This window comes from Oncorhynchus tshawytscha, linkage group LG08 (genome assembly GCF_018296145.1).
Source record: "Oncorhynchus tshawytscha isolate Ot180627B linkage group LG08, Otsh_v2.0, whole genome shotgun sequence".
Taxonomy (NCBI): domain Eukaryota; kingdom Metazoa; phylum Chordata; class Actinopteri; order Salmoniformes; family Salmonidae; genus Oncorhynchus; species Oncorhynchus tshawytscha.
The window spans coordinates 71,771,715-71,796,855 of NC_056436.1; the positions used below are offsets into that span (position 1 = coordinate 71,771,715).

Here is a 25,141-nt window from a genome sequence, read left to right on the forward strand (position 1 = left end):
TGTCACAAACTACATATGACCTAAACAGAACTTTCATATTATTTGTAAGAAGGTCAACTGTGCAGTCAATGTTCATTGTGTACTGCGTATGAATGAGCATGTAAACACTTGAGTTGCATTCCTGATTTGAGTAATGTTACTTAGATTTCTGCAAATGAAAAATGTTTTTGTAGATGTAACACACCTGAATGAAAAACAGACAGGAATTGATAGATTGACCTTTTTATTTCAGAGTTAAAACAGAAGGTCCACTGGAGTAGTAAAACATTGTTTAGGAACATTTGTGACATTTATAAAACATTTGGTTGATGAGGGAGTAGACCATTTACTATTAACGCCGTGTTTACTCCAATACTGGAGAGCTACTGTCCTTTAGGTTAACTCCAACCCTCATCTAGCACACCTGATTCTAATAATTAGCTGGTCGACATGCTAAATAAGGTTAGTTACAACTGGGGTTGGAGCAAAAACCCACAGAAGGGTAGCTCTCCAGGAATGGTGTTGGAGAGCCTGCTCTGACACAATATCCCCCATCTAAACTTTTGTAAGAAGTAACAGGTGTATAACATGTTAGAGCAGGGGAGGATCAGAAATATTGAGAATAATTCAATGTGGGGAAAGACAGGTTTGGGGGAAAGATATGAACATGTTAAGATAAAGTGAGGCACATCTTGATCAAAGCCTTTAGTCCTAGAATCAAAGGGTGAAGGCAACAACATGGATAAAGATGGGTTGAGGAGCACAAAGTGTGGAATTGGCAAATGTGGGATCATTCTTGAGCTTTAGAAGACATCTATACCCATTTATCCATATAAACAATATTCAATTTTTTACATAAAACTATTGTCATTTCAGTAGCACCTCATTTTAAGTGTATGGATATGTTACAAATGTATCCTTCAGGATTTGTTTGACTATTTGAGGTCATCAAATTCTACTGCATAATTTGAGATTATTTACAAATTAGAAAATGGAATCCTTTTCCTGTGAGGATGAGTTTCTGTTTTAGTGGCTAGGTATTGGAATACTTTTCAAGGTATCGGTCATAGGCATCATAGATGGCTTGCCTGTAAGACAAACATACCAAATAATTATTTCAGAATATTACAGAAAGACAACAATGGGCATATGTCTCTTTGTGAAATTGTGGAACCATTTACTCACCGAAAAAGTCCCTGTTTGAAGAGGTAGGCGCTGACATGGCCACCGTTGAGATACCGCACCTCACAGCCTGGCCAGATCTCTTGTAGACTGCGCACACCGGTGCGTGGAATATAAGCATCTTCCTTTGCCTGTATCAGAATGATTAGACTGGGATCCAACGGCACTGGAAAACCAAGACAGCCAGGCTTGAGTGTTACTCAATTGAGCTAAACAAGTTCTACTGCACAACTACAGCATTTTTGGGGTCCCAGCTCTATAAGAATCTGTCAATTCTCACCTGAGAAGTTAGCGATGTGTGTGCACTCATCCATGACACCCTTCATGAAGTCCAGAGACTCAGTGTGGAGGGACTGGCGCTGCCGCCCACTGCCCTTGTTGATGTTGGTATGCTGCATGTTCACAGAGGAAAGCATCTGGTCCAGCCCATGATCGTGGTCCTGTACATTAGCTCCTTCCCCGGCCCGGGAGTGCAGGGCAGAGGTGCGCATCCCCATGCGGTCCCTCTCGGGGGAATGCAGACCCAAGATGTCCGTGGAGAGATCCAGACCAGAAAGCGTGTCAAGTGAGCTCTTTAGAAACTCCTGACCCATCTTGAAGGAATCAACCTGAAATGAAAGGTTGTCTTGTCAATTATGAACCAATTGACTGCACTAATAATGTATCAATTATTAAAGAATGAATCAATCTGTAAAGCCATTTATGACAACTGCTGTAAAAAGGATTGATTGAATTGACATCAAGCTATAAAACAGATGGTACGATATAGTAGGATATGAATACCTAACATTATGTTATGGAATTAAGGTTTACCCCACAGTACTCCAACAGTCTGATGATTTCCTGTTCGTACACAGAGTGCATTGCATACTGCTTCTCCAGTTCCCTCCAGTTCACAGCTTTGCTCAAAACACCCTGTAAAACACAAAATATGTATTTCAGGGCATAGCACTTAACAAATTTGGGCAGTTTACTGATTTGCTTTTAGTTTTTAAAAATAAATTGAAGACTGAGAAATGGGCTTTGTAAATTTGAGATGGATAAAGGAATACTTACTGTTGTAAAAACATTGGAAGCTGTGGTCCAGGAGAGACAGGGAATCAGCGGTATGGGCTTTGGCCAGTTGGTTACAGCTAAGGATGCCATCTGTGAGAAGATGAGAGCTTCCACTGATTGTTCTATCTCCTTTAAGAATGAACTTAACTGATGTCTACTTTTGGTAACAGAATGAATGATTGTGTGGCGTGTACTTACATGCCCTCCCATTGAGATACCAGTCATGCCAAGGGGCCAGTAGTCCTCCCTCTCCAGCCAGTGGAGCAGCACTGCAGACTCCAGGATGAGTGCTGCTCCCATCACAAAGAGGTCAGACACATTCCTCAGGCTGGAACGACTAGACAAACACCAAGCATAAAGCACAAATCATAACGACATTGCCTTGACACTCGAATAAACGGTAGATGTTTTGAAAAAAACAAGACAAGGTTATGGGGATGACTTACACTTGTTCTTTTGGTTTCCGGTACCCATGTACAAGTCGTAGTTAAGGAATTGGAATAAGAATATTTAAAAACAATGTAAATAGTATATTAATACTTATTTTACTATTTCTCTAATTAAAAGGATATAATAAGGGTTTTCCAGGAGAAGTGAAGCCATTCCTGCCTCCTTTATCATGGGTCTGGCCATGAGGGTCCGCCTCTTCCAGAAGAACTGAAAATAAAGCTATTTTCTATGAGAGGTTGTACATCAACGGTTGATACCTGGTTTGTGCAGTTGATCGGGGGAAGCTATTAAATTTGATTGACAGATGTAGCTACCCTGTTAGTGCAAAGAATATTATGAAGCATTTAGTAGCTAATGTAACTTACATGATCTCCAGTCCCAGCCAAGTGAATACATACAGGCTTGTGGTTTTTCCACTTCTTTGGAACTATAAACTGGAACCTTAAAACACACAAAAAACATAGGCCTTGGGATTAGTGTCTGCTTTGATACCAAAGACTAAAAATGGGACCCAATGCCTCTCTGCTTGGCTGTTAACATTAAGGAGATGGATTTGGGGTGAGGCCCTGTGATAGCATCCTGTTCAGAGGGAGAAACTACCCTATGGGCTGTTCTGGCTCAGACAAGGCTTCTTACTTTACTTAAATCTGAGATCTGCATAAGGTGAAACAGCAACTGTTGAAACTGGTCAACTTTTTGTTGTTGTATTACTATATATTTTACAGAATTTTATTTTTTTACGGTCAGGAGGAGGATCCAGCATCATGGGAAAAATAAAAGAAATCACAGTAGAATACTGTTTTTCTGTCAGTTTCACCGCTACCGATTCCAGCTTTGACACAAAAAAAACTGCATAATATAAACTCAGAGGTAAGATCAAATTGATCATAGATTTTTCCCAAGTAATAGGAGACATGGTCTATTATTACTATATGGCAATCTGCAAAATTTGACTCATTTAGTGACAGTATTATTTCCATTACCTGGCTTTGATGGACTCTGATGGCAAGATACCAGGAACAATGTGCTCCAGAGGAGATATGAAATACCCATTGTGTATTTTGCAGTCAGACTGGTCTTCTACCTAAGACAACAGCAAAAAAATATAAACAACAGCAAGATGTTTCACCATAAAACAGGTTGAGTCAATGGCAATGTGCATATTATTAAAATGTGAAATGGCTCACTAGGCTACAGACCAATGAAAAAAAATTGGAAAGGCACTGTAAGAGTTCAGACCAAAATGCATTTGTTAAGACTTTAGGCTGATTGAAGTGAGGGAGGGGTACCTTGTCAATAAACACAGGATAGTCCTTAGGTACCAGTTCCTTACACTTCTCTCTATTGCCAACGATTTTCCGTAACTCAAATATTCTGTGGAAATATGAAAAAGTGGTTAAATTTACACTGCCACAAAAATAAGAATTAGGTGAAAATGTACCTAGTGATTGCCATATGACAGTGGGCATATTTTAGGCTACCTTTTCAGATCATCAGGCTTTCCCCAACCTTGGATGAAAAGCTTGGTGAGGAGAAGCTTTCTGTAAAGAACATCCAGCCGGCTCACACCCATTGACAAGGATCTCTCATCTGAATGATAAGCCAGAAAATAAGTCCATTAGATTTCACTTAATGTCTACCAGAAACATTTATTCCTGAAAACCAGAAACACAGGCTCTCTCGAACCCCGTGGAGTTCACACAACAAGTGACAACAGGCACGTTTAAGAGTGTCTGAGATCCTTTGTACGTGTAAATTCAGATTGCCATCCTAGCGTCGCCTTCATGTTGGTGCTAACAAGCAGCCTAGATAGTGCTAGGAATCAATAGTCAATCCAGTAGGGGCTGGAAACTATAGTGAGCTTTGAATGGTCAATAGCAACGTGACGTCCCGAAATGCAAGACAAAAGTTTCGATTTCCCCAATTTGGGTCCAGCCCTGTTCATGCTCCTTTGGCCATACTTGCAGCGCCCAACATCCCCCCGCCCACTTAATTGAAAATGAATGGGGCTCCGTTATTTCATAACCTCCAATGTTTTAGACCAGGGGTGGGCAAACTTTTGGGCCCTAGGGCCACATAGGGATTTAGACATTCAATGGAGGGCTGCATTTTTGGGGGGACCAAATGTTCGTTAAAAATCTATTGGTGGGGGTGACGCAGCAATCTAAGGCACTACATCGCAGTGTTTGAGGCATCACTACAGACCCGGGTTCGATCCCAGGCTGTGTCACAGCTGGCAGTGACTGGGAGACCCATGAGGTTGAGCACAATCGCGGACCGGGCTCATGCATGCTGACACGGGCGCCAGGTGTACGGTGTTTCCTCCAACACATTGGTGCAGCTGGCTTCCGGGTTAAGCTGGCATTGTGTCAAGAAACATTGCGGCTTGGCAGGGTCGTGTTTCGGAGGACGCACAGCTCTCGAACTTCGCCTCTCTAGAGTCCGTACGGGAGTTGCAGCGATGGACAAGAGTAACTACCAATTGGAAACCACTAAATTGTGGAACAAAAAAAAATACCTTTCTCGTCCCGCTGGCTGTACTTTGCCCCGGTTGTTTTAGACGAACGTCTATTTGTGAGCTCTGCGACAGCCGAACACAAATGGGTTTTTACAACTAGGCTCAGACCAACATGGTAGTGTTGGCATTGTTTATACATTTAATCTCTATAATGTCGAAATAAACATAGCTCCAACTCCCATGTCACAAACTCAGTCCCAGAAAATAAAACCTGTATAGTAGCCTCAAATGTAACTCTATAAATGAATCGCGCCAAAGCTGGTTCCTGTTCCAGTCATGTCTTTGGTCACGTTCGCGAAGTCAAACAAAAACACCCTAATGATTGGTTGACAATAGAGCCTCACACAATGCAGGCGACGACTGCAGGATGAAGTTGGTAAAGAGCATTTAGAGACACTTGCAGTCTAAACTTAATGACCTTAGATCACATTATTTATGTCAAGTTCATGCAGCCGCAAGTCGGACAATGATTAAATAATACAACACACGTTGTAAGGCTATGACCAACGATGATCACTGACTTGACAAAAGTGATCCACTCGAACACGCCCAACGTTAGCTATCGTGAATTAACATGCCTTACCATTACATTAATTGTTGTATGCCGATGTAACGCCTGAAGTAATCACGAGAGACAACAAAAAAAGGCATTAGAAAGAGGATATTATACCTCAAATTGAAACGGAGTGTGGTGGCCTTTCGCTGATAACTCAGTCTTGGAATTGTATGGCTATCGTAGAGGGCGAATTCCACTACCGCTGGGCTCCCCACGTCCCATCGTGCCATGCGAATTGTGAAACGGATGTAGCTAATTTCTTTTTCTGTGGTGTTTGTAAAAGTCACTTGGAGATTGCTGCCACCTTTTGACAAGGAATAGTGACAAAAAATACATATATACACTACTCATACAGAGTTTACTGGTGCAAAATAAACTGTTGGATAACAAAACAAATTGTGTATTTTGATGTCCAAAAATGTTATGGTGTGACGAATGATATAAATCTAATTGGGTGTTATTTGACCTATTGGGTACATTGATTGTCCAGCAGGTGGCGGTAGTACTCAATATTCTGCCTGGGTTTGTGTTCACTAGCTAGCTAACGTTACATGTCAGCAGAAGGCATCAGGAGACAGGAAGCTATTCGTCACTGGCTAACTAGTTGGCTTTGCTAACGTTACTGTTTGCTGACTGATGTACATTCTGAATTCGACATATAGTTGGAAATGTTACTTATGTAGCTAAGCACTTTTTTATTTTTCAGTCGTTCTTCAACACTCAGCCAGTTAGCTTACCCGAGTTGCCTAGCTAGCTAGCATTAGCTGGCTTGGTAAGTAGCTAGTTTGTTAATCGCCTTTACTACAAGCTACCATTTCTGTCACTGTGTGTACGTCGACAATTGATCATAACATGAATGTGTCAACGTGAATGTAGCCAGCTATTTCCACGAGCCAATGCAGTCCTATGTTATTGCCTCTTTCTTTCTGAATTGACTCTGGTGATTGTGGTTGTGCCTAGCTAGCTAATAATACGGCCATTGTAAGCTAAATCACAACTTTGTGATTGTATTTGTAGGGCAGACATCAGCTGTAACAACTGTGAATACTTGTGACTTGTTGTTTGATACACATGTTGTTTGTTTATTGTGTTTTGACCGTTTTAGGATTCTTTTCACAATGTACTCGCAATTCTGCTTGTTTCTGCCAGATGTACAATGTCTTGTTGAAGTTAAAAAAATATATATATATATTTCTCATCATACGAACATATGTTGTGCACCTGTCATTGCAGACGTACATAGCTATCTATAGTTGTAAACAGTCTGTGTTGTCTGTTCCATGTTTAGATTGCAGCAGCATCAATCATGATGAGTCCGACCCAATGGGATCTGCCCCCGGAGCTGTGCTGCCGGCCCATGGCCTTTGTGGCCCTGACTGGGCTGGATGTAACTTATAACGCCATCCATAGGGCAATATGGGATGCCTTCTGTGCCAACAGGAGGGCCGACAGGGTCCCCATCTCATTCAAGGTCCTTCCAGGAGACCATGAATACCCAAAGTGTAGGACCAAAGTAAGTGCTGCTTGATGAGGTTACCCACTTACATAATTTGTTCCCAAACACAAACATTTGGGGCGTATACACTAAAGCACAACGGTAGCAAAACTGTGTGCAATGGAAAACGTAAACAAGCGATCAGATAGTAGACGAGGCTACCTTCCCGTTTCAACTTGTATTCTTCAGTTTCATGCCTACAAGTGAATATGACCCTATTGTTGTTTTCTCAGAGAACCTCCTATGAGTGGTACATCCCCAAAGGGATCTTGAAGACAGGCTGGATGAACAAGCACCTGAACCTGGTGCCTGCCTTGCTGGTGCTGTTCTATGAGCTGGACTGGGATGATGCAGTTTGGAAGGAGAAGCAGTCTGAGTGTGCCACTAAAGTAGAGATAGTCAGGTACAGTAGTACTACTCCTCTTCACTGGTCATCAATGAAGATCTATAGGTGGGTTTGTTGAGTTGAAGCAATGTATATCATGAATATGTCATTCACAGAACAAGCCTTCAAGGAAGAAACACCAAGGTTGCAGTTGTTTTAATTCAGAAGAAAACCCCTCTTCCTCCAGGTAATTGCATCTACAGTTATACAGATCATAGATGTTGATTGTACTTTTAAGTTTTATGATCAACATAGCCACAATATTACATCTGTAGGACTGACAACCATGTCAGTACTGTAGAGATTGTATTGTGTCATGCAATGTATGTTTAGGCTGCATACTTGGACTCTGACTGAATTTGTGCTGCTGCTGTCTGCCAAGGTGAGGACCTGGTGGCTTCAGAGAGGGCTGCTTCCCTGTGCAATGCCTGTGACCTGTCTGGGAAGTCTCTCTTCGTCCTCCCTCACACTGATCACCTCGTGGGCTACATCATCAGGTAAGTAATTCCTCTTGGTGGGACCCGGGATCAGATCAAAGGCCCTGAGCAAAATTACCGATAGCCGTGTTGACACCATCATCTCTTAATATATGACATGTACAGTACCAGTGAAAAGTTTGGAAACTACTCATTCAAGGGTTTTTCATTATTTTTACTATTTTCTACATTGTAGAATAATAGTGAAGACATACAAACAATGAAATTACACATGGAATCATGTAGTAACCAAAAAAGTGTTAAACAAATTAAATAAAAGTAGCCACCCGTTGCCTTGATTACAGCTTTGCATTCATTTGGCATTCTCTCAACCAGCTTCACTTGGAATGCTTTTCCAACAGTCTTGAAGGAGTTCCCACATATGCTGAGCACTTGTTGGCCGCTTTTCCTTCACCCTGCGGTTCAACTCAACTCAACCCAAACCATCTCAATTAGGTTAAGGTTGGGCAATTGTTGAGGCCAGGTCATCTGATGCAGCAATCCATCGCTCTCCTTCTTGGTCAAATAGCTCTTACATAGCCTGGAGGTGTGTTGGGTCATTGTCCTGTTGAAAGACATATGATAGTCCCACTAAGTGCAAACCAGATGGGATGGCTTATCGCTGTAGAATGCTGTGGTAGCCATGCTGGTTAAGTGTTCCTTGAATTCTAAATAAATCACAGTGTCACCATCGCACCTCCTCCTCCATGCTTCAGTGGGAATCACACAGGCAGAGATCATCCATTGACCTACTGTGTCTCACAAAGACACTGCGGTTATAACCAGAAATCTCAAATTTGGACTCATCAGACCAAAGGACATATTTCCACCAGTCTTATGTCCATTGTTTGTGTTTCTTGGCCCAAGCGAGTATCTTCTCATTATTGGTGTCCTTTAGTAGTGGTTTCTTGGCAGCAATTTGACCATGAAGGCCTGAGTTAATTGCAGTTAATTGGCCATTTCTGAGGCTGGTAACTCTAATGAACTAATCATCTGCAGCAGAGGTAACTCTGGATCTTCTTTTCCTGTGGCGGTCCTTATGAGAGCCAGTTTCATCATAGTGCTTGATGGTTTTTTTGACTGCACTTGAAGAAACTTTTTCAAAGTTCTTGAAATTTTCCGCATTGACTGACCTTCATGTCTTAAAGTAATGATGGACTGTCATTTCTCTTTGCTTATTTGAGCTGTTCTTGCAATAATATGGACTTGGTATTTTACCAAATAGGGCTGTATACCAACCCTACCTTGTCACAACACAACTGATTGGCTCAAATGCATTAAGCATTAAGAAGGAAAGAAATTCCACAAATTAACTTTTAACAAGGCATACCTATTAATTGAAATTGATTATAGGTGACTACCTCATGAAGCTGGTTGCAAGAATGCCAAGAGTGTGCAAAGCTGTCATCAAGGCAAAGGGTGGCTACTTTGAAGAATCTGAAATATAAAATATATTTTGATTTGTTTAACACTTTTTGGGTTACTACATGAGTCCATATGTGTTATTTCATAGTTTTGATGTCTTCACTATTATTCTACAATGTAGAAAATAGTCTAAATAAAGAAAAACCCTTGAATGCGTAGGCGTGTTGAAACAGTTGACTGGTGTTGTATGTTACCCTTATCACGAAGCTTCCCTAGTATGTGTTATGTACTTATTTGCAGGCTGGAAAATGCGTTCTATGAGCATGCACAGACTTACTATTACACAGAGATTAGGAGGGTCAAATCCCACAAAGAGTTCCTCAACAAAACAACCCATCAGGTGAGACATGACAGAAATAATGTGTGTGTTTTCCTGGTTCCCTATGATCTCCACCACCACTATGTTAATCAATGACTCCTCCAAGTCTCTCTCATTTTTATTTTAATTACTTAATTTGCAGCTAAGCTCATGCTGGTTATATCACTGCAATGTCATCAACTGGTGCATGTTGTTGTTGCAGTTGCTGTTTGTGAGACACCAGTTTAAGATTGCATTCTTCAGTGAGCTCAAGCAAGACACACAGAATTCCCTAAAGTAAGTTCAACACAGCTCTACTGGCTTGTGTGTGTGTGTGTATATATATATATGATTGGTCTTACAATGCATCTCTCTAGTGCTGTCTGTCTGTCTGACACATCATTAGTACTGTTTCTGATGCAGGTACTACAGGACTGCCTACAGCCTTGTACATGAGCTGAGAACCCACGAGACCAACATGCTGGAGATAAAGACCATGGCTGGATTCATAAACTACAAGGTGCTTTTGGATCATAATGAACTGGAATGCAGACATTGCGCTCCCAACATATAGACTGTGCTGTATACCCTGTTGAGTTACATGTGTAACAGAAAACCTCTTTTCAGATCTGTCGACTATGCTTCCAACACAACACACCTTTGGATGCCATTGCTCAGTTCAGGAAGCATATTGATCTGTGCAAGAAGAAGATTGGTAGTGCAGAGCTGGCATTTGAGCACACAGCATGGATGTCCAAACAGTAAGAAGTCAATACCCACTTCCCTACCATTCTTCCCTACCATTCTTCCCTGATAATAACCCATCTCCACTCATTTTCTCACTCCCAGGTTCCAGTCTTTTGGTGACCTGTTTGATGAGGCGATCAAGCTGGGTCTGACGGCCATCCAGACTCAGAACCCTGGCTTCTACTACCAGCAGGCTGCCTACTACGCCCAGGAACGCAAGCAGCAAGCAACTCACCTGTGTGCCCATGAGGTACAGCAATGCATGTGTGACTCAGACACCTGTCTTTCACAAGACTGCAGCAGCTTGAGAAGGGAAAATGTATATAGAGCCACTATTGCTGCACTTCCAACTGAGACTTACCTCATACCGGTGTGCCTCAAGGGTTTTATGTTAATGTCAACGTTAATGTAATTGTGTGACACTAAAGACTTAGGGTGTGCAGAACTTCTGCATCATCAAGACAGTAGTTTTGTGAGAAGGTGTTAGAGTTCACAGTTAGCCATTGTTATGTAAATGACAGCGGAAAGTACCAGTGGCCTGGCTTTGTCCCCAAGTGAGAGCAGGGCCTCTGCAGCCGTATGGCCTAGTGAGACACGGGTGCTGGCCCATGTAGATGGAAACAGAAAAGTCTGAGCCTTTTGGGTGAAACAGTGGGGGAGATCTCAGATGGAAACTCAACATATGAGTATATAATGTGTAATGTATGGCATTGATATGGGCTAATATTTTTGTTGATGTCTGCATCGTAGATTCTTCATTCAGTGCAATCATTCTAGTTTACACACAGCACAACAATCGCGTCAGAAGGCCTCTATGCCCCCTCATGGCATCCCCCCCCCCATGACCGTTATCACATGTTGACGGACCTTCACTGTATTTCCCTTTCGCAGGCCAGTGTGAGCTACCCCACCCCAGACCACCTGGAGACTCCCAGCGGGGCTCTGGACTTCTATGGGCAGAGAGCCTGGAGACAGGGCCACCAGAGTGAGTATGCCCATCTCGACACTAATCTTTCAGCACTAAAAGTAGCTTTTACAGTGGGGGAAAAAAGTATTTAGTCAGCCACAAATTGTGCAAGTTCTCCCACTTAAGATGAGAGAGGCCTGTAATTTATCAGAGGTACACTTCAACTATGACAGACAAAATTAGAAAAAAAAATCCAGAAAATCACATTGTAGGATTTTTTATGAATTTATTTGCAAATTATGGTGGAAAATAAGTATTTGGTCAATAACAAAAGTTTATCTCAATACTTTGTTATATACCCTTTGTTGGCAATGACAGAGGTCAAATGTTTTCTGTAAGTCTTCACAAGGTTTTCACACACTGTTGCTGGTATTTTGGCCCATTCCTCCATGCAGATCTCCTCTAGAGCAGTGATGTTTTGGGGCTGTTGCTGGGCAACACGGACTTTCAACTCCCTCCAAAGATTTTCTATGGGGTTGAGATCTGGAGACTGGCTAGGCCACTCCAGGACCTTGAAATGCTTCTTACGAAGCCACTCCTTCGTTGCCCGGGCGGTGTGTTTGGGATCATTGTCATGCTGAAAGACCCAGCCACGTTTCATCTTCAATGCCCTTGCTGATGGAAGGAGGTTTTCACTCAAAATCTCACGATACATGGCCCCATTCATTCTTTCCTTTACACGGATCAGTCGTCCTGGTCCCTTTGCAGAAAAACAGCCCCAAAGCATGATGTTTCCACCCCCATGCTTCACAGTAGGTATGGTGTTGTTTGGATTCAACTCAGCATTCTTTGTCTTCCAAACACGACGAGTTGAGTTTTTACCAAAAAGTTATATTTTGGTTTCATCTGACCATATGACATTCTCCCAATCTTCTTCTGGATCCTCCAAATGCTCTCTAGCAAACTTCAGACAGGCCTGGACATGTACTGGCTTAAGCAGGGGGACACGTCTGGCACTGCAGGATTTGAGTCCGTGGCGGCGTAGTGTGTTACTGATGGTAGAAGTTGTTACTTTGGTCCCAGCTCTCTGCAGGTCATTCAGTAGGTCCCCCCGTGTGGTTCTGGGATTTTTGCTCACCGTTCTTGTGATCATTTTGACCCCACGGGGTGAGATCTTGCGTGGAGCCCCAGATCGAGGGAGATTATCAGTGGTCTTGTATGTCTTCGATTTCCTAACAATTGCTCCCACAGTTGATTTCTTCAAACCAAGCTGCTTACCTATTGCAGATTCAGCCTTCCCAGCCTGGTGCAGGTCTACAATTCTGTTTCTGTTTTCCTTTGACAGCTCTTTTGTCTTGGCCATAGTGGAGTTTGGAGTGTGACTGTTTGAGGTTGTGGACAGGTGTCTTTTATACTGATAACAAGTTCAAACAGGTGCCATTAATACAGGTAACGAGTGGAGGACAGAGGATCCTCTTAAAGAAGAAGTACCAGGTCTGTGAGAGCCAGAAATCTCGCTTGTTTGTAGGTGACCAAATACTTATTTTCCACCATAATTTGCAAATAAATTCATTAAAAATCCTACAATGTGATTTTCTGGATTTTTTTTCCTAATTTTGTCTGTCATAGTTGAAGTGTACCTATGATGAAAATTACAGGCCTCATCTTTTTTAAGTGGGAGAACTTGCACAATTGGTGGCTGACTAAATACTTTTTTGCCCCACTGTATGTGTTTAGACTTGTGTGTACAGCTCAAATCAAATGTTATTTGTCACATGAGCCAAATACAACAGGTGTAGTAGACCTTACAGTGAAATGTTTCCTTACAAGCCCTTAAGCAAACATGCAGTTTTAAGAAAAATACAGGCGTTTAAACCAAGAATGCTGTTTTGATCAGTTTCTAAATATTGATTGAAATGTCTTATTTTGTATTTGCAGGTATCGATCCCCCACACATGGAGAAGGAGAAAGGAGGGATCCTGGCGCTGCAAATGAAGGAGAAGGATGTTCCCCACTCCGTTAGTCCACATTCACTCACTCATTCAGCACGACACAGCCATTCTCATGTTCTACTAACGCTGAATCCTCTTTCAGTGCATGAAGGCTACATTGCTACACAGGGTTGGGCTTGCGCAGTCCATGAGTGTAGACCTATAGTAGGTTAATGGATAGCAAGCTCTCACCCTCATGGTAAATTGTGGAAAAAGGCCATGCCAGGTTCTCAGGTCAAAGGAGGTTCAGTTTTATGGTGTATGATGGTGAATAAAACCACTAAGCAGATCAAAAGTGAATTCTGGATTTGGATGATACTGCAACATTACAAACTGAAATGACTGATTTGCTCCATGAACAGTGAGGATGGATTATTTATTAACAGCGTTACCATATTGCCAGGTCTGTTGTTCAGTGGACGTTCATTTGAAAGGCCAAAGTTTCCACTCCGTAAACAGAAGGTTCAGTCTTGTGGCATCCTTCACTAGTGATGTAGAGCAGTATCTGGTAATATATGATTCACTTTTAGTAGGAATACCATGAGAACCGCACCGGAGTTTTCTGCAAAATACTGATTCTTCTTGGTTTAACTTGGTTTGTTATGCCAAAAGTGTGTGAGAGAGAGTCTCCCATTGTTCTGTTTGCTGTATTACAGGAGCTAATCATTGCTCTGCTCAGCAACGCTGTGGCTCAGTTCAAGAAATACAAGTGTCCTCGGATGAAGAGCCACCTGAGTGAGTTTTACCCTGAGCTGAAGGGGAACAGTGCATTTGGAGAATATTGTTAACATAAGCATCGCTTTTGTGTGCGTCTACATGTACTTGTCAAAGTTTGTCTGTCTGTCTCCAGTGGTGCAGATGGGAGAGGAGTACAACCATGCCAAGGACTACACCAAAGCACTGAAGTAAGCCTGACTCAGCAAACACAGTGGGACACAAGTCAAATGTGTTACTAAGTCAATTAGAGTATAATAACAAATCCCCACTGTCATTGGGCGCAAGCCTGACTTCCAGAAAATTACTGGACCAATTGCAACCATTGATGGCGACTAGATTATCGGCAACGGATCTCCTGTTATACCATAAACAGGCGCTAAAATCACTTGCACAGCTGATCTCAATTGCAACCAAATCGGCCATCGATTTACCTCTCCCTAAGTGAATCTCGGTGTTTACTCTTAGTCCTGTTTGCATCCAACATTTGTCAAGAAATGTCTTCCTCGGGCAATTTGTCTATTTGACAATCATTCTGTACAATTGATATAAAGTATTTAATTTCCTTGTTTACCATGGCAAATCTACCATGGCAAGGTAGCTTACCCTACACATTTTATGAATGGAAAAAATCATGGTGTAGGATACATTTATCGCTTCCAATTTATGTATCCATTAATGTTTTTACTTGTCTTAAAAATATAGCTTATGGCCATTTCTTATCAAGAGGGGAAGGACGTATTTCTGAACTGTAGGCAACACATTTGAAACTAAATTATAATTGTTTTTTTAATCAAATTATATTGTATTCTAATAAAGCTATTTTAAAGTTGCACAAATTATATTATAATTGTTAAAGTAAGGTATTTTAAAGCTTTAAAAAACAACAGACATAGCATACAGTGTTCTCTACGTCATTGTGATGAGCTTGTTCATGGTTAAGCTGGTAGTGAAGAGTAACATTTCCTATGTTGTGTGGACGGCAGAGATTATTTCTTTATTTGTAGAACAGTGTGATGACACTGAATAGTGAACCTTTTATATGTTCCTACAGGACTACAGTAATGAGGCCAGTAGAGCTACTGTGGCGTATTAACTCGCTATTATTTTGGCAGTCAAAGCTGAAATATTATAAATGTGATTAGATTGAATAATTAAAAGTTTCGGATAAGAGAATCATTGTGAAACTTACCTACCTATGTTGGTCTGTGTGTCTATATGCAGACTGCTGGACTATGTGATGTGTGACTACCGTACAGAGCGCTGGTGGAGCCTGCTCACCTCCATCCTCAGCACAGCGCTACGGTGCTCCTACCTGATGGCCCACGTCAAGGACTACATCACCTACTCCATGGAGCTGGTCGGACGAGGTACAGGATGGTATAGTACAGGACACTCTTCAGCTGCACCCAGCTCTCCCCAGATTACATTTTCTGCTTCTATGGGCTACTTAGTCAGTTTAATATGTTGCTTATTTACAATGTTCAGTTTGTTTAGAGCCTGGCCATCACCTTATCAACAGCAGCAGAAGTCCATTGTCATTTACATTTTTCCTTAAGTTCCCTTTTGTCTATTTCTCCAGCTTCTAGTCTACGGGAGGAGCAGAAATCCAGGATTGAGAAGAATCTCATCAAGGTCCTGATGGTGAGTTGAAGAAATGGCACCCGTCACATCACCCGATGTTCATGTGACTGTGTAGCCCCTGTTCTGTGGATGTTAACGCTGAGCCTGTGTCTGTGTTCATAGAACGAGGTCCCAGAGGCAGAGCCAGATTGTGACCAGGCCTCAGCCAAGGCTGCCCAGGCCCTGTGGAGCGACCGCATGTCTCTGGCTGGCAGCAATGAGTTCACCATCGAGGTGCAGGACTACGTACCCTTTGGTTAGTACACTTCTACAGTGTACCTACCGAGATCATACAATTATGCATCAAGATCTTAAACGATACAAGAGAGATTCTGTGAACAGCTACCTAACATATACCACACATTGGTCTTTCCAGTCCAGTGCAAGGCCAAGTTCCTGTCCCCTAGTTTCCACGTGGATGACCCGGTCCAGCTGCATGTCTACCTGAGGGCTGACTGCCCTCACCCTGTCCGCTTCTCTAAACTGTGTGTCAGCCTCAGCAACCAGGTACAGGCCCACTACATAACTCTACTACCCCACCACAATCCATGCAGGTACAACCACTCTCTGTTGACTCGGACTCTCTGGTGGCTCTCTGTCCTTTTTCAGGAGTATAACCAGTTGTGTGTGGTAGAGGAGCCGTGTAAGTCTCAGGATATCCTAGAGGCCTCCAGTCAAGAGAACATGTGCCTGGTCCCTGGCAAGACACGCATATACAGCTTCAAGTTTGTGGCTAAAACTGAGGATGTGGGGAAGAAGATAGAGGTAAGGGAAAGTGTGTCACTCAGGGTGTCCTAAACTCTGCTGTACTGGCATAGCAGACACAGATTTAACATAACCAAGAGAGATGAAGAGCATCACCTTTTTACCTGTGATCTATCTTATGGATTTGTGCACACTGTGTGTTTAGCTTTGTGTGTTTAACTTTGTGTGTGTGTGTGTGTGTGTGTGTGTGTGTTAGATCACAGCGGTGGACCTGATGCTGGGCAGTGATAACGGCCGCTGCGTCTTCCTCAACTGGCGAGGCGGGGGAGGAGATGCTGCCTCGTCCCACGAAGCTCTGCTGGCGGCCAGGTCCTTTAAGAGCAGGGGGCGTGTCCCAGAGCAGCATGTGGAATGGGACACCGTGTCTATCCAGGCCAGCACCATGTGAGTCTCCATAGTGTTCAGTTTAATCACACTATGTCACGTCACTGATTTACAAGATCCATGTATGACATGCTTCACTGTCTGCACACCAAGGTAGAGAGACATTTTCCATAATGCACTGCAACATTTCAAGCAACGGGAGCTGTGATGCTGTACCTTGCCATTGTGTGTATCGCATTGTTTACTAAATCTCTGGTTAAACTAACCAGTTAAAACGAAGGTAATTAGCTCACAGCATAGAGGAAAATGTCGCCCTCAGTTTTTTTCATACTGTCATAAGTTCAAAACATAGTTGAGTTGGTAACAGACGGTGCGTCATCCTAATCTGACAATGTGTTTTGTTCTTCAGGATAATCTCTCGCATTCCCAAGATCTCTGTTCAGCTGAGTCATGAGCCCCCTGCTCTGAACAACGAGATGTACCGCATCACTGTCTCCATCCAGTCCAACGAGGAGACAGTGACCAAAGACGTCAAACTCACTGCCGGACTCAAACCAGGTAGGCAGCATTACACCAGAACTGTTTGACACAGCACAGGATCAAATCAAATTGTATTAGTCACATGTGCCGAATACACAGGTGTAGACCTTGCAGTGAAATGCTTACTTACGAGCCCCTAACCAATAATGCAGTTTCAAAAAAATACAGATAAGAATAAGAGATAAAATAAAAAAGTAATTCAAGAGCAGTAGTAAAATAACAATAGCAAAACTATGTACAGGGGGGTACTGATGCAGAGTCAATTTGCAGTGGCACCGGTTATTTGAGGTAGTATGTAGATGTTGGTAGAGTTATTAAAGTGACTATGCATAGATGACAACAGAGAGTAGCAGTGATGTAAAGAGGGGATGGGGGGCAATGCAAATAGTCTGGGTAGCCATTCTACTAGATGTTCAGGAGTCTTATGGCTTGGGGGTAGAAGTTGTTTAGAAGCCTCTTGGACGTAGACTTGGTGCTCCGGTACCAGGGTAGCAGAGAGGACAGTCTTTGACTAGGGTGGCTGGAGTCTTTGACAATTTTTAGGGCCTTCCTCTGACACCGCCTGGTATAGAGGTCCTGGATGGCAGGAAGCTTGGCCCCAGGGATGTACTGGGCCGTTCGTACTACCCTCTGTAGTGCCTTGGAGTCGGAGGCTGAGCAGTTGCCATACCAGGCAGTGATGCAACCAGGCAGGATGCTCTCGATGGTGCAGCTGTAGAACCTTTTGAGGATCTGAGGACCCATGACAAATCTTTTCAGTCTCCTGAGGGGGGAATAGGTTTTGTCATGCCCTCTTCACGACTGTCTTGGTGTGATTAGACCATGTTAGTTTGTTGATGTGGACACCAAGGAACCTGAAGCTCTCAACCTGCTCCACTGCAGCCAAGTCGATGAGAATAGTGGTGTGCTCGGGCCTCTTTTTCCTGTAGTTCACAACTACAGAACCAGAAACTGCTTGACACAGGATAGAACCCTGGAAACAGACTTCTCAGAATGGGATTTAAATGGGAAAACTCAGTTTAAGGAATTCTATTTCTATGGACCTTACAGCATTGGGAAAACACTGACATACATTGGTTAGGTATCACAAGCTTTGATATTTGTCCCACCACCTTAAGGTCAGGATGCAAACCTCACACAGTCCACCCATGTGACCCTGAACGGTTTGGAGATGTGTGATGAATCCCATCCTGCACTGCTTCCAGACATTGCCATTGGAGACCTCCAGCCGGGAGAAAAGGTACATCCCCCACCCACCCTCAGGCCTGCACAACCTCATTGTCCATCATGAAAAAAAGCATGGCCAATGGAGAATCTCCATTAATATAGCTTTTTGGGCCAGGACTACGCTTCATCTGTGTCTGGGAAACTGCCCCCCCTTGGTTTGCTGAGATCTCTTGAGGGACATCAGCAGTGTGTTGTTTGTACTAATCGTTCTCTATTGAACAGGTTGAGAAGTGTCTGTATGTTCGCTGTGTCACCACTGGAGCCAGAATCTTCCTGTTCCATGTTGCCTATGCCTTGAGCACCAAGGTGGAGGGCAAAGACATCACCTGCAGGTGTCACAAAGTGAGTTTGTGCACTGAAACCTCACTCATTGCTAGTTTCAGTATTTGTGACTTGTGTCCATAAATATGTATGAAATTAACTGTTTGTTGACCATAGCTTTCTTTTTTTGTAGGATGAAACTGTTACCATAGAAACCATTGTTCCATTTGAAGTTGCTATGAAGTTTGTATCCACAAAGGTTTAACTTATTTTCCCTCTATTGATGTTGTTGGCATTGTTGTGCAAATGTAGTTTTGAGTGCTGTTTTAATGGAGTTTTGAGTGCTGTTTTAATGGAGTTTTGAGTGCTGTTTTAATGGTGTTTTGGGCGCAGTTTTAATGTGGTGTTGAATGCAGTTTTGAGTGCAGTTTTTTTGTTCAATGTTGGTAAGTCAGTGCTTGTCAGTGCAGCGACTTCAGTGATAATGGATCATGTTGTGTTTCAGTTTGAGCACCTGGATAGAGTGTATGTGGACATCCCCTTTCTGCTGATGACGGACATCCTGAGTGCGTCCCCTTGGCCTCTCCACCTCGTGACCAGCCAGCTGCAGCTGGCCCCCACCATGGCTGCCATGGACCAGCCCCAGTCCCAGGTGGAGCAGGGTATGACACCACCGTCTCTATGGTCGTGTCCCAGTTGGCACCCTATTCCCTCTGAAGTGCCCTATGGACCCTGGTCAAAAGTAGTGCACTATATAGGGATTTTGGGATGCACACTAAAGCTCCCTCTGACATAGCTCTGCAGGGGAAGCCTCAACATCTCCCATCTAAGACCATATATTCTAATGACCCCAGTCGTTGTAGTTTCAGTGTGTGTTAGTAGTTTGTAGCATAGAAACACACCCGAGTTCCTTGTAGCCTAACCTTCAGGTTTGGTTGTTGTTTTCCACCAGTGGTGCTTCAGACAGGGGAATGTGCCAGCGAGTGTTTCAGCCTTCAGTGTCCCCCTGTGCTCAACGGGACGAGCAGCGTGGCGTCTGGACAGTACCTCATCACCTGGAAGAGGTGTGTCTGCTTGACTCCAGCCGGCCATTCTCCTGTTCTCTACTTTAACATTTCTCCTCCTGTCAAGCACAATGGGAAATTCACAAGGTCAAGACATTTTCTTTTCCTTTAACTCATTACATTTGTATTGCTATTTCAGGAAATCTTGGTGTGCAGATGCACCTGTCGTGACGACTGTTGCCACCCTCCCCCATGTGATGGTGGAGACCATTCCTCTATATGTTCATGCAGGTACAGCATGTCTTGATCTGAATGATGTATTATTTTCACAGTTGAGTCTAAAAATAACGAATATGTCTGTTTTCCAGTTTTTCTGTCCTATTCAGATGTACATAACAATGGTTCCCTGTGTTTGGTGGTTACAGAGCTGCCGTCGTTTGGAAGGGTGCGGGAGTCTATGCCAGTGAGGTACCACATCCAGAACCGGACGGGGCTGGTCCAGGATGTGGATATGTCTGTGGAACCTAGTGATGCCTTCATGTTCTCTGGCCTCAAGCAGGTAGGTCTCTGCAACATGCCCCCCCCCTTGGTAAACACATCAAAGAAACTGTAAAGTAGCACAAACATATTACTCACTGGCTTTAACTGCAACCGTCATTTGGTGTTTATTTCTGTGCAACTCAGCGACGAGTCCACTACGAGCCTGATACAATCTTGAGTACTATTGTGAGATTCCATACAGCCTGAGACAAATTGAGTAAAGGACAGTGCAATAGTTACAAGCAGACAACTCTCTACTACACTCCTTATTGTTGTCAGTTCAACATGCAAGCCCAGGGTACAACTTAACTGAGTGCCAGAGTTCGACTTGACACTGGTCTGTTTTGAGGCTGGAGTTTCCACCATTATTTGTATTCCAATTTAAACTGCTGCCTAACAACACATGTAGTAGAGAACCGATGGTTTTCATTCAGAATTAGACTAGAATAGACCATACCATTTGAGGACCCATGCGGTCTCTTGCTCTACATGCCCTTAGTGTCACGGTGTTTCCCCAGGTGCGTCTGAGGATCCTGCCTGGAGCGGAGCAGGAGATGTTGTATAACTTCTACCCTCTGATGGCAGGGTACCAGAACCTTCCCCAGCTCAACATCAGCCTGCTGCGCTTCCCTGCCGTGTCCGGACAGCTGCTTCGACGCTTCCTCCCATCACGCATCTTTGTCAAGGTACACTTAGAACCCAAATAAATCAAATGAGGGAACTTCTTCTCTATTCATTCTAATTCTATGTTAACAGCCACTAGGCTCTTTCTAACCACATGGCATATTCTGTAGATCCATCTCAGTGTTAGCTGCAGTGCTGTTAACTGACAGTAATATTGAAACATACAGTGCCTTGCGAAATTATTCGGCCCCCTTGAACTTTGCGACCTTTTGCCACATTTCAGGCTTCAAACATAAAGATATAAAACTGTATTTTTTTGTGAATAATCAACAACAAGTGGGACACAATCCTGATGTTGAACAACATTTATTGGATATTTCAAACTTTTTGAACAAATCAAAAACTGAAAAATTGGGCGTGCAAAATTATTCAGCCCCTTTACTTTCAGTGCAGCAAACTCTCTCCAGAAGTTCAGTGAGGATCTCTGAATGATCCAATGTTGACCTAAATGACTAATGATGATAAATACAATCCACCTGTGTGTAATCAAGTCTCCGTATAAATGCACCTGCACTGTGATAGTCTCAGAGGTCCGTTAAAAGCGCAGAGAGCATCATGAAGAACAAGGAACACACCAGGCAGGTCCGAGATACTGTTGTGAAGAAGTTTAAAGCCGGATTTGGATACAAAAAGATTTCCCAAGCTTTAAACATCCCAAGGAGCACTGTGCAAGCGATAATATTGAAATGGAAGGAGTATCAGACCACTGCAAATCTACCAAGACCTGGCCATCCCTCTAAACTTTCAGCTCATACAAGGAGAAGACTGATCAGAGATGCAGCCAAGAGGCCCATGATCACTCTGGATGAACTGCAGAGATCTACAGCTGAGGTGGGAGACTCTGTCCATAGGACAACAATCAGTCGTATATTGCACAAATCTGGCCTTGATGGAAGAGTGGCAAGAAGAAAGCCATTTCTTAAAGATATCCATAAAAAGTGTCGTTTAAAGTTTGTCACAAGCCACCTGGGAGACACACCAAACATGTGGAAGAAGGTGCTCTGGTCAGATGAAACCAAAATTGAACTTTTTGGCAACAATGCAAAACGTTATGTTTGGCGTAAAAGCAACACAGCTCATCACCCTGAACACACCATCCCCACTGTCAAACATGGTGGTGGCAGCATCATGGTTTGGGCCTGCTTTTCTTCAGCAGGGACAGGGAAGATGGTTAAAATTGATGGGAAGATGGATGGAGCCAAATACAGGACCATTCTGGAAGAAAACCTGATGGAGTCTGCAAAAGACCTGAGACTGGGATGGAGATTTGTCTTCCAACAAGACAATGATCCAAAACATAAAGCAAAATCTACAATGGAATGGTTCAAAAATAAACATATCCAGGTGTTAGAATGGCCAATTCAAAGTCCAGGCCTGAATCCAATCGAGAATCTGTGGAAAGAACTGAAAACTGCTGTTCACAAATGCTCTCCATCCAACCTCACTGAGCTCGAGCTGTTTTGCAAGGAGGAATGGGAAAAAGTCCAGTCTCTCGATGTGCAAAACTGATAGAGACATACCCCAAGCGACTTACAGCTGTAATCACAGCAAAAGGTGGCGCTACAAAGTATTAACTTAAGGGGGCTGAATAATTTTGCACGCCCAATTTTTCAGTTTTTGATTTGTTAAAAAAGTTTGAAATATCCAATAAATGTCGTTCCACTTCATGATTGTGTCCCACTTGTTGTTGATTCTTCACAAAAAAATACAGTTTTATATCTTTGTTTGAAGCCTGAAATGTGGCAAAAGGTCGCAAAGTTCAAGGGGGCCGAATACTTTCGCAAGGCACTGTATTTACATAGAATACAGTTGCAAAATTAACCAACTTAAACTCGAAATTCACCTTCCATCAACCAGTGAAGTGTTGATATAATTATGTTTGAGTAGACTGTGTAGTGCAAAATCAGTAAACTATCCTAATAGTTATTTTTTTAAATATATTTCAGCCCCAGGGCCGACAAGCAGAAGATGCCTCCATTGCAGCGGCTTGAGATCCATAACAAGACCCCACCCCTAAGTGAATACTAGTTTACCTGAAACACATCTCTCACCTATTGGGCTCAACTGGAAAATGTTGTACCACAGATGCATTCACTTTTTGACCTCCTGTAAATCACGCTTTTAAAAGGATGCTTTGTGCATTAACTACAATAGTTTACTTTATAATCTTGATTGATCCGTAACTGATTAATATTGTAGCTTACTGATCTAAAACCTTAGGCTTTTGTTATCATGTCATGTAGCTGTTACACAGGGTGTGTTTGTAAATTCACTCCGGCTATTTACTCCGATTTCAGAGCACTCTTGTCTTAGTGTGCCAGAGCGCAGAATAACTGATGGATTTCTGAATGAGCAACACACACTGAATATGATCAGTGTCAGTAAACGTAGACAAAAAGTGTAGTTAAATTGTTGCCAGCAGTAAGTTCGTCACCAACACTCTGGATAACATGAAAGCCTAACCAGCTCTGTTAGGGTGAGTAAAATAGTCAGAGTTAGGTGTTAGGCGTTCTCTCATTTGTGTCTGGAAGTAGCTAGCAAGCTAGCCAACTTCAGCCAGTTAGCTTGGATGCTTGCCATTGTGAGGTCAGAACGCTCGGCTCATCCCTACTCCTCGGCCAGAGCAGAGCATCCAGTGTGCACTCTGAACACTCCGAGAGCGAAACGCTCTGAATTTACGAATAGTGCGCACTCTGGCACTCTAGTGAATTTACTAACACACCCACAGTAATTGCCCTCACATTTTACTTGATCAATGATGCAGTTCCTCATTAATCTTCAAACTAAAACATTTGGGTGAGTTATGATTGTGTGTGTGTCACTGACTGTCAAATGTAATGAATACAGTATAACTAAGACGGCATAGTATTAAAGGTTTTTGTGAAGATTGTACAGCCTCTCAAATGCCTTGTTTTAACTTGAACCAACTGTAATGATGTGATGTCATCAGGCCTGCCCTTGAATTCAAAGTTCAGTGATGTTTCAGCATTTAGACAGGTGAAATCCAACTCTGCTGTGGGTGATCCTTTCTACTTTTCCTGAGAACAGTCAGGTAGCAGGTGATGGCTAGTGGTTCAAGTAGTATTTAACAGAGTTGGAGTCATTTCAGGAAATATACTGAAATTCCAGTTCTCTTAAATGCTTTTCAATGTTTTAATTTCTAAATTGACTGGAATTTAAATGGAATTCACCCCAACCCTGGTATCTGATTTATGGGGAATGAGACTCATCATGGGATAAGTAAAAGATTTGCTTCCATCTGCCAATTTATTGGTGTGCCATTGGAAGTTCCCACCTTCAACAATGTTTGGAGTATTTGCTCAGTGGTAATGTGGAAGCAGGTATCACACATTGAGAAGAAGGGTTGCTTTATTGCAGGGATTGACAACAGGCAGCCAGTGGACGATGTAATTTGACACCCAAAGTTTTCTGGGCAAATTTTTTTTATACAGTGCCAGTCAAAAGTTTGGACACCTCATTCCAGGATTTTTCTTTATTTTTTACAAATTTCTACACTGTAGAAAAGTAGTGAACACATCAAAACTATGAAATAACACATGGAATCATGTAAAAAAAAAAACATTTTTTAAGTGTTAATCAAAATATATTATATAAGTAGCCACCCTTTGCCTTGACAGCTTTGCATATTTCCCTGATCTCTGGAAATGTCTGCATGTGTGACGATGCATGGATTGCTCCTTTCACCATAACAATATTATTTTTGAGAGTGCTATCCGGGTTTCTTATGTCTGGAATTATTTATTTTTTATTGAACCTTTATTGAACTAGGCAAGTCAGTTAAGAGCAAATTCTTATTTACAATGGCGGCCTACCCCGGCCAACTCTGTGCCAATTGTGCACCGCCTTATGGGACTCCTAATCACGGCTGGATGTGATGCAGCCCAAACCCAGGACCTCATACAGGTGAAGGTGTGTGTTCTCAGTCTGATCTTCTAGGGTATCATTAGAACTGTCTACATGATGTGACTTGTCG

At 42.7% G+C, this 25,141-nt stretch overlaps 2 protein-coding genes across 3 annotated transcripts; one reads left to right on the forward strand and one right to left on the reverse strand.

Moving 5' to 3' along the window:
• Positions 1 to 206: 206 nt before the first annotated feature.
• abhd18 (abhydrolase domain containing 18) lies at positions 207 to 6,001 on the reverse strand. The gene is made up of 13 exons (XM_024428905.2): positions 5,856 to 6,001; positions 4,149 to 4,257; positions 3,957 to 4,041; positions 3,651 to 3,751; positions 3,033 to 3,108; positions 2,790 to 2,874; positions 2,664 to 2,691; positions 2,416 to 2,554; positions 2,218 to 2,307; positions 1,975 to 2,076; positions 1,442 to 1,769; positions 1,165 to 1,327; positions 207 to 1,067 (listed from the first exon to the last, which is right to left on the reverse strand). Exons 2-13 carry the CDS (start codon positions 4,238 to 4,240, stop codon positions 1,013 to 1,015), a joined length of 1,344 nt encoding a protein of 447 aa, XP_024284673.1. The 5' UTR covers positions 4,241 to 4,257; positions 5,856 to 6,001; the 3' UTR covers positions 207 to 1,012.
• Positions 6,002 to 6,273: 272 nt separating this feature from the next.
• Positions 6,274 to 24,039, forward strand: trappc11 (trafficking protein particle complex subunit 11). Of its 2 annotated transcripts, XM_024428903.2 has the most exons (30): positions 6,274 to 6,513; positions 7,030 to 7,254; positions 7,470 to 7,639; positions 7,738 to 7,808; positions 8,004 to 8,118; positions 9,763 to 9,862; positions 10,044 to 10,117; positions 10,244 to 10,340; positions 10,448 to 10,581; positions 10,670 to 10,817; positions 11,459 to 11,552; positions 13,413 to 13,492; positions 14,122 to 14,200; positions 14,316 to 14,370; positions 15,404 to 15,549; positions 15,762 to 15,823; positions 15,926 to 16,058; positions 16,179 to 16,309; positions 16,412 to 16,567; positions 16,764 to 16,951; positions 17,301 to 17,449; positions 18,550 to 18,671; positions 18,881 to 19,000; positions 19,113 to 19,178; positions 19,425 to 19,581; positions 19,872 to 19,983; positions 20,123 to 20,214; positions 20,349 to 20,482; positions 20,982 to 21,149; positions 23,094 to 24,039. In XM_024428903.2, the coding sequence occupies exons 2-30, from the start codon at positions 7,048 to 7,050 to the stop codon at positions 23,136 to 23,138; spliced, it is 3,405 nt and encodes a 1,134-aa protein (XP_024284671.1). In that variant the 5' UTR covers positions 6,274 to 6,513; positions 7,030 to 7,047; the 3' UTR covers positions 23,139 to 24,039. The 2 variants fall into 2 exon arrangements, with proteins under 2 accessions (XP_024284671.1, XP_024284672.1); XM_024428904.2 differs by lacking the exon at positions 19,113 to 19,178.
• Positions 24,040 to 25,141: the final 1,102 nt, after the last annotated feature.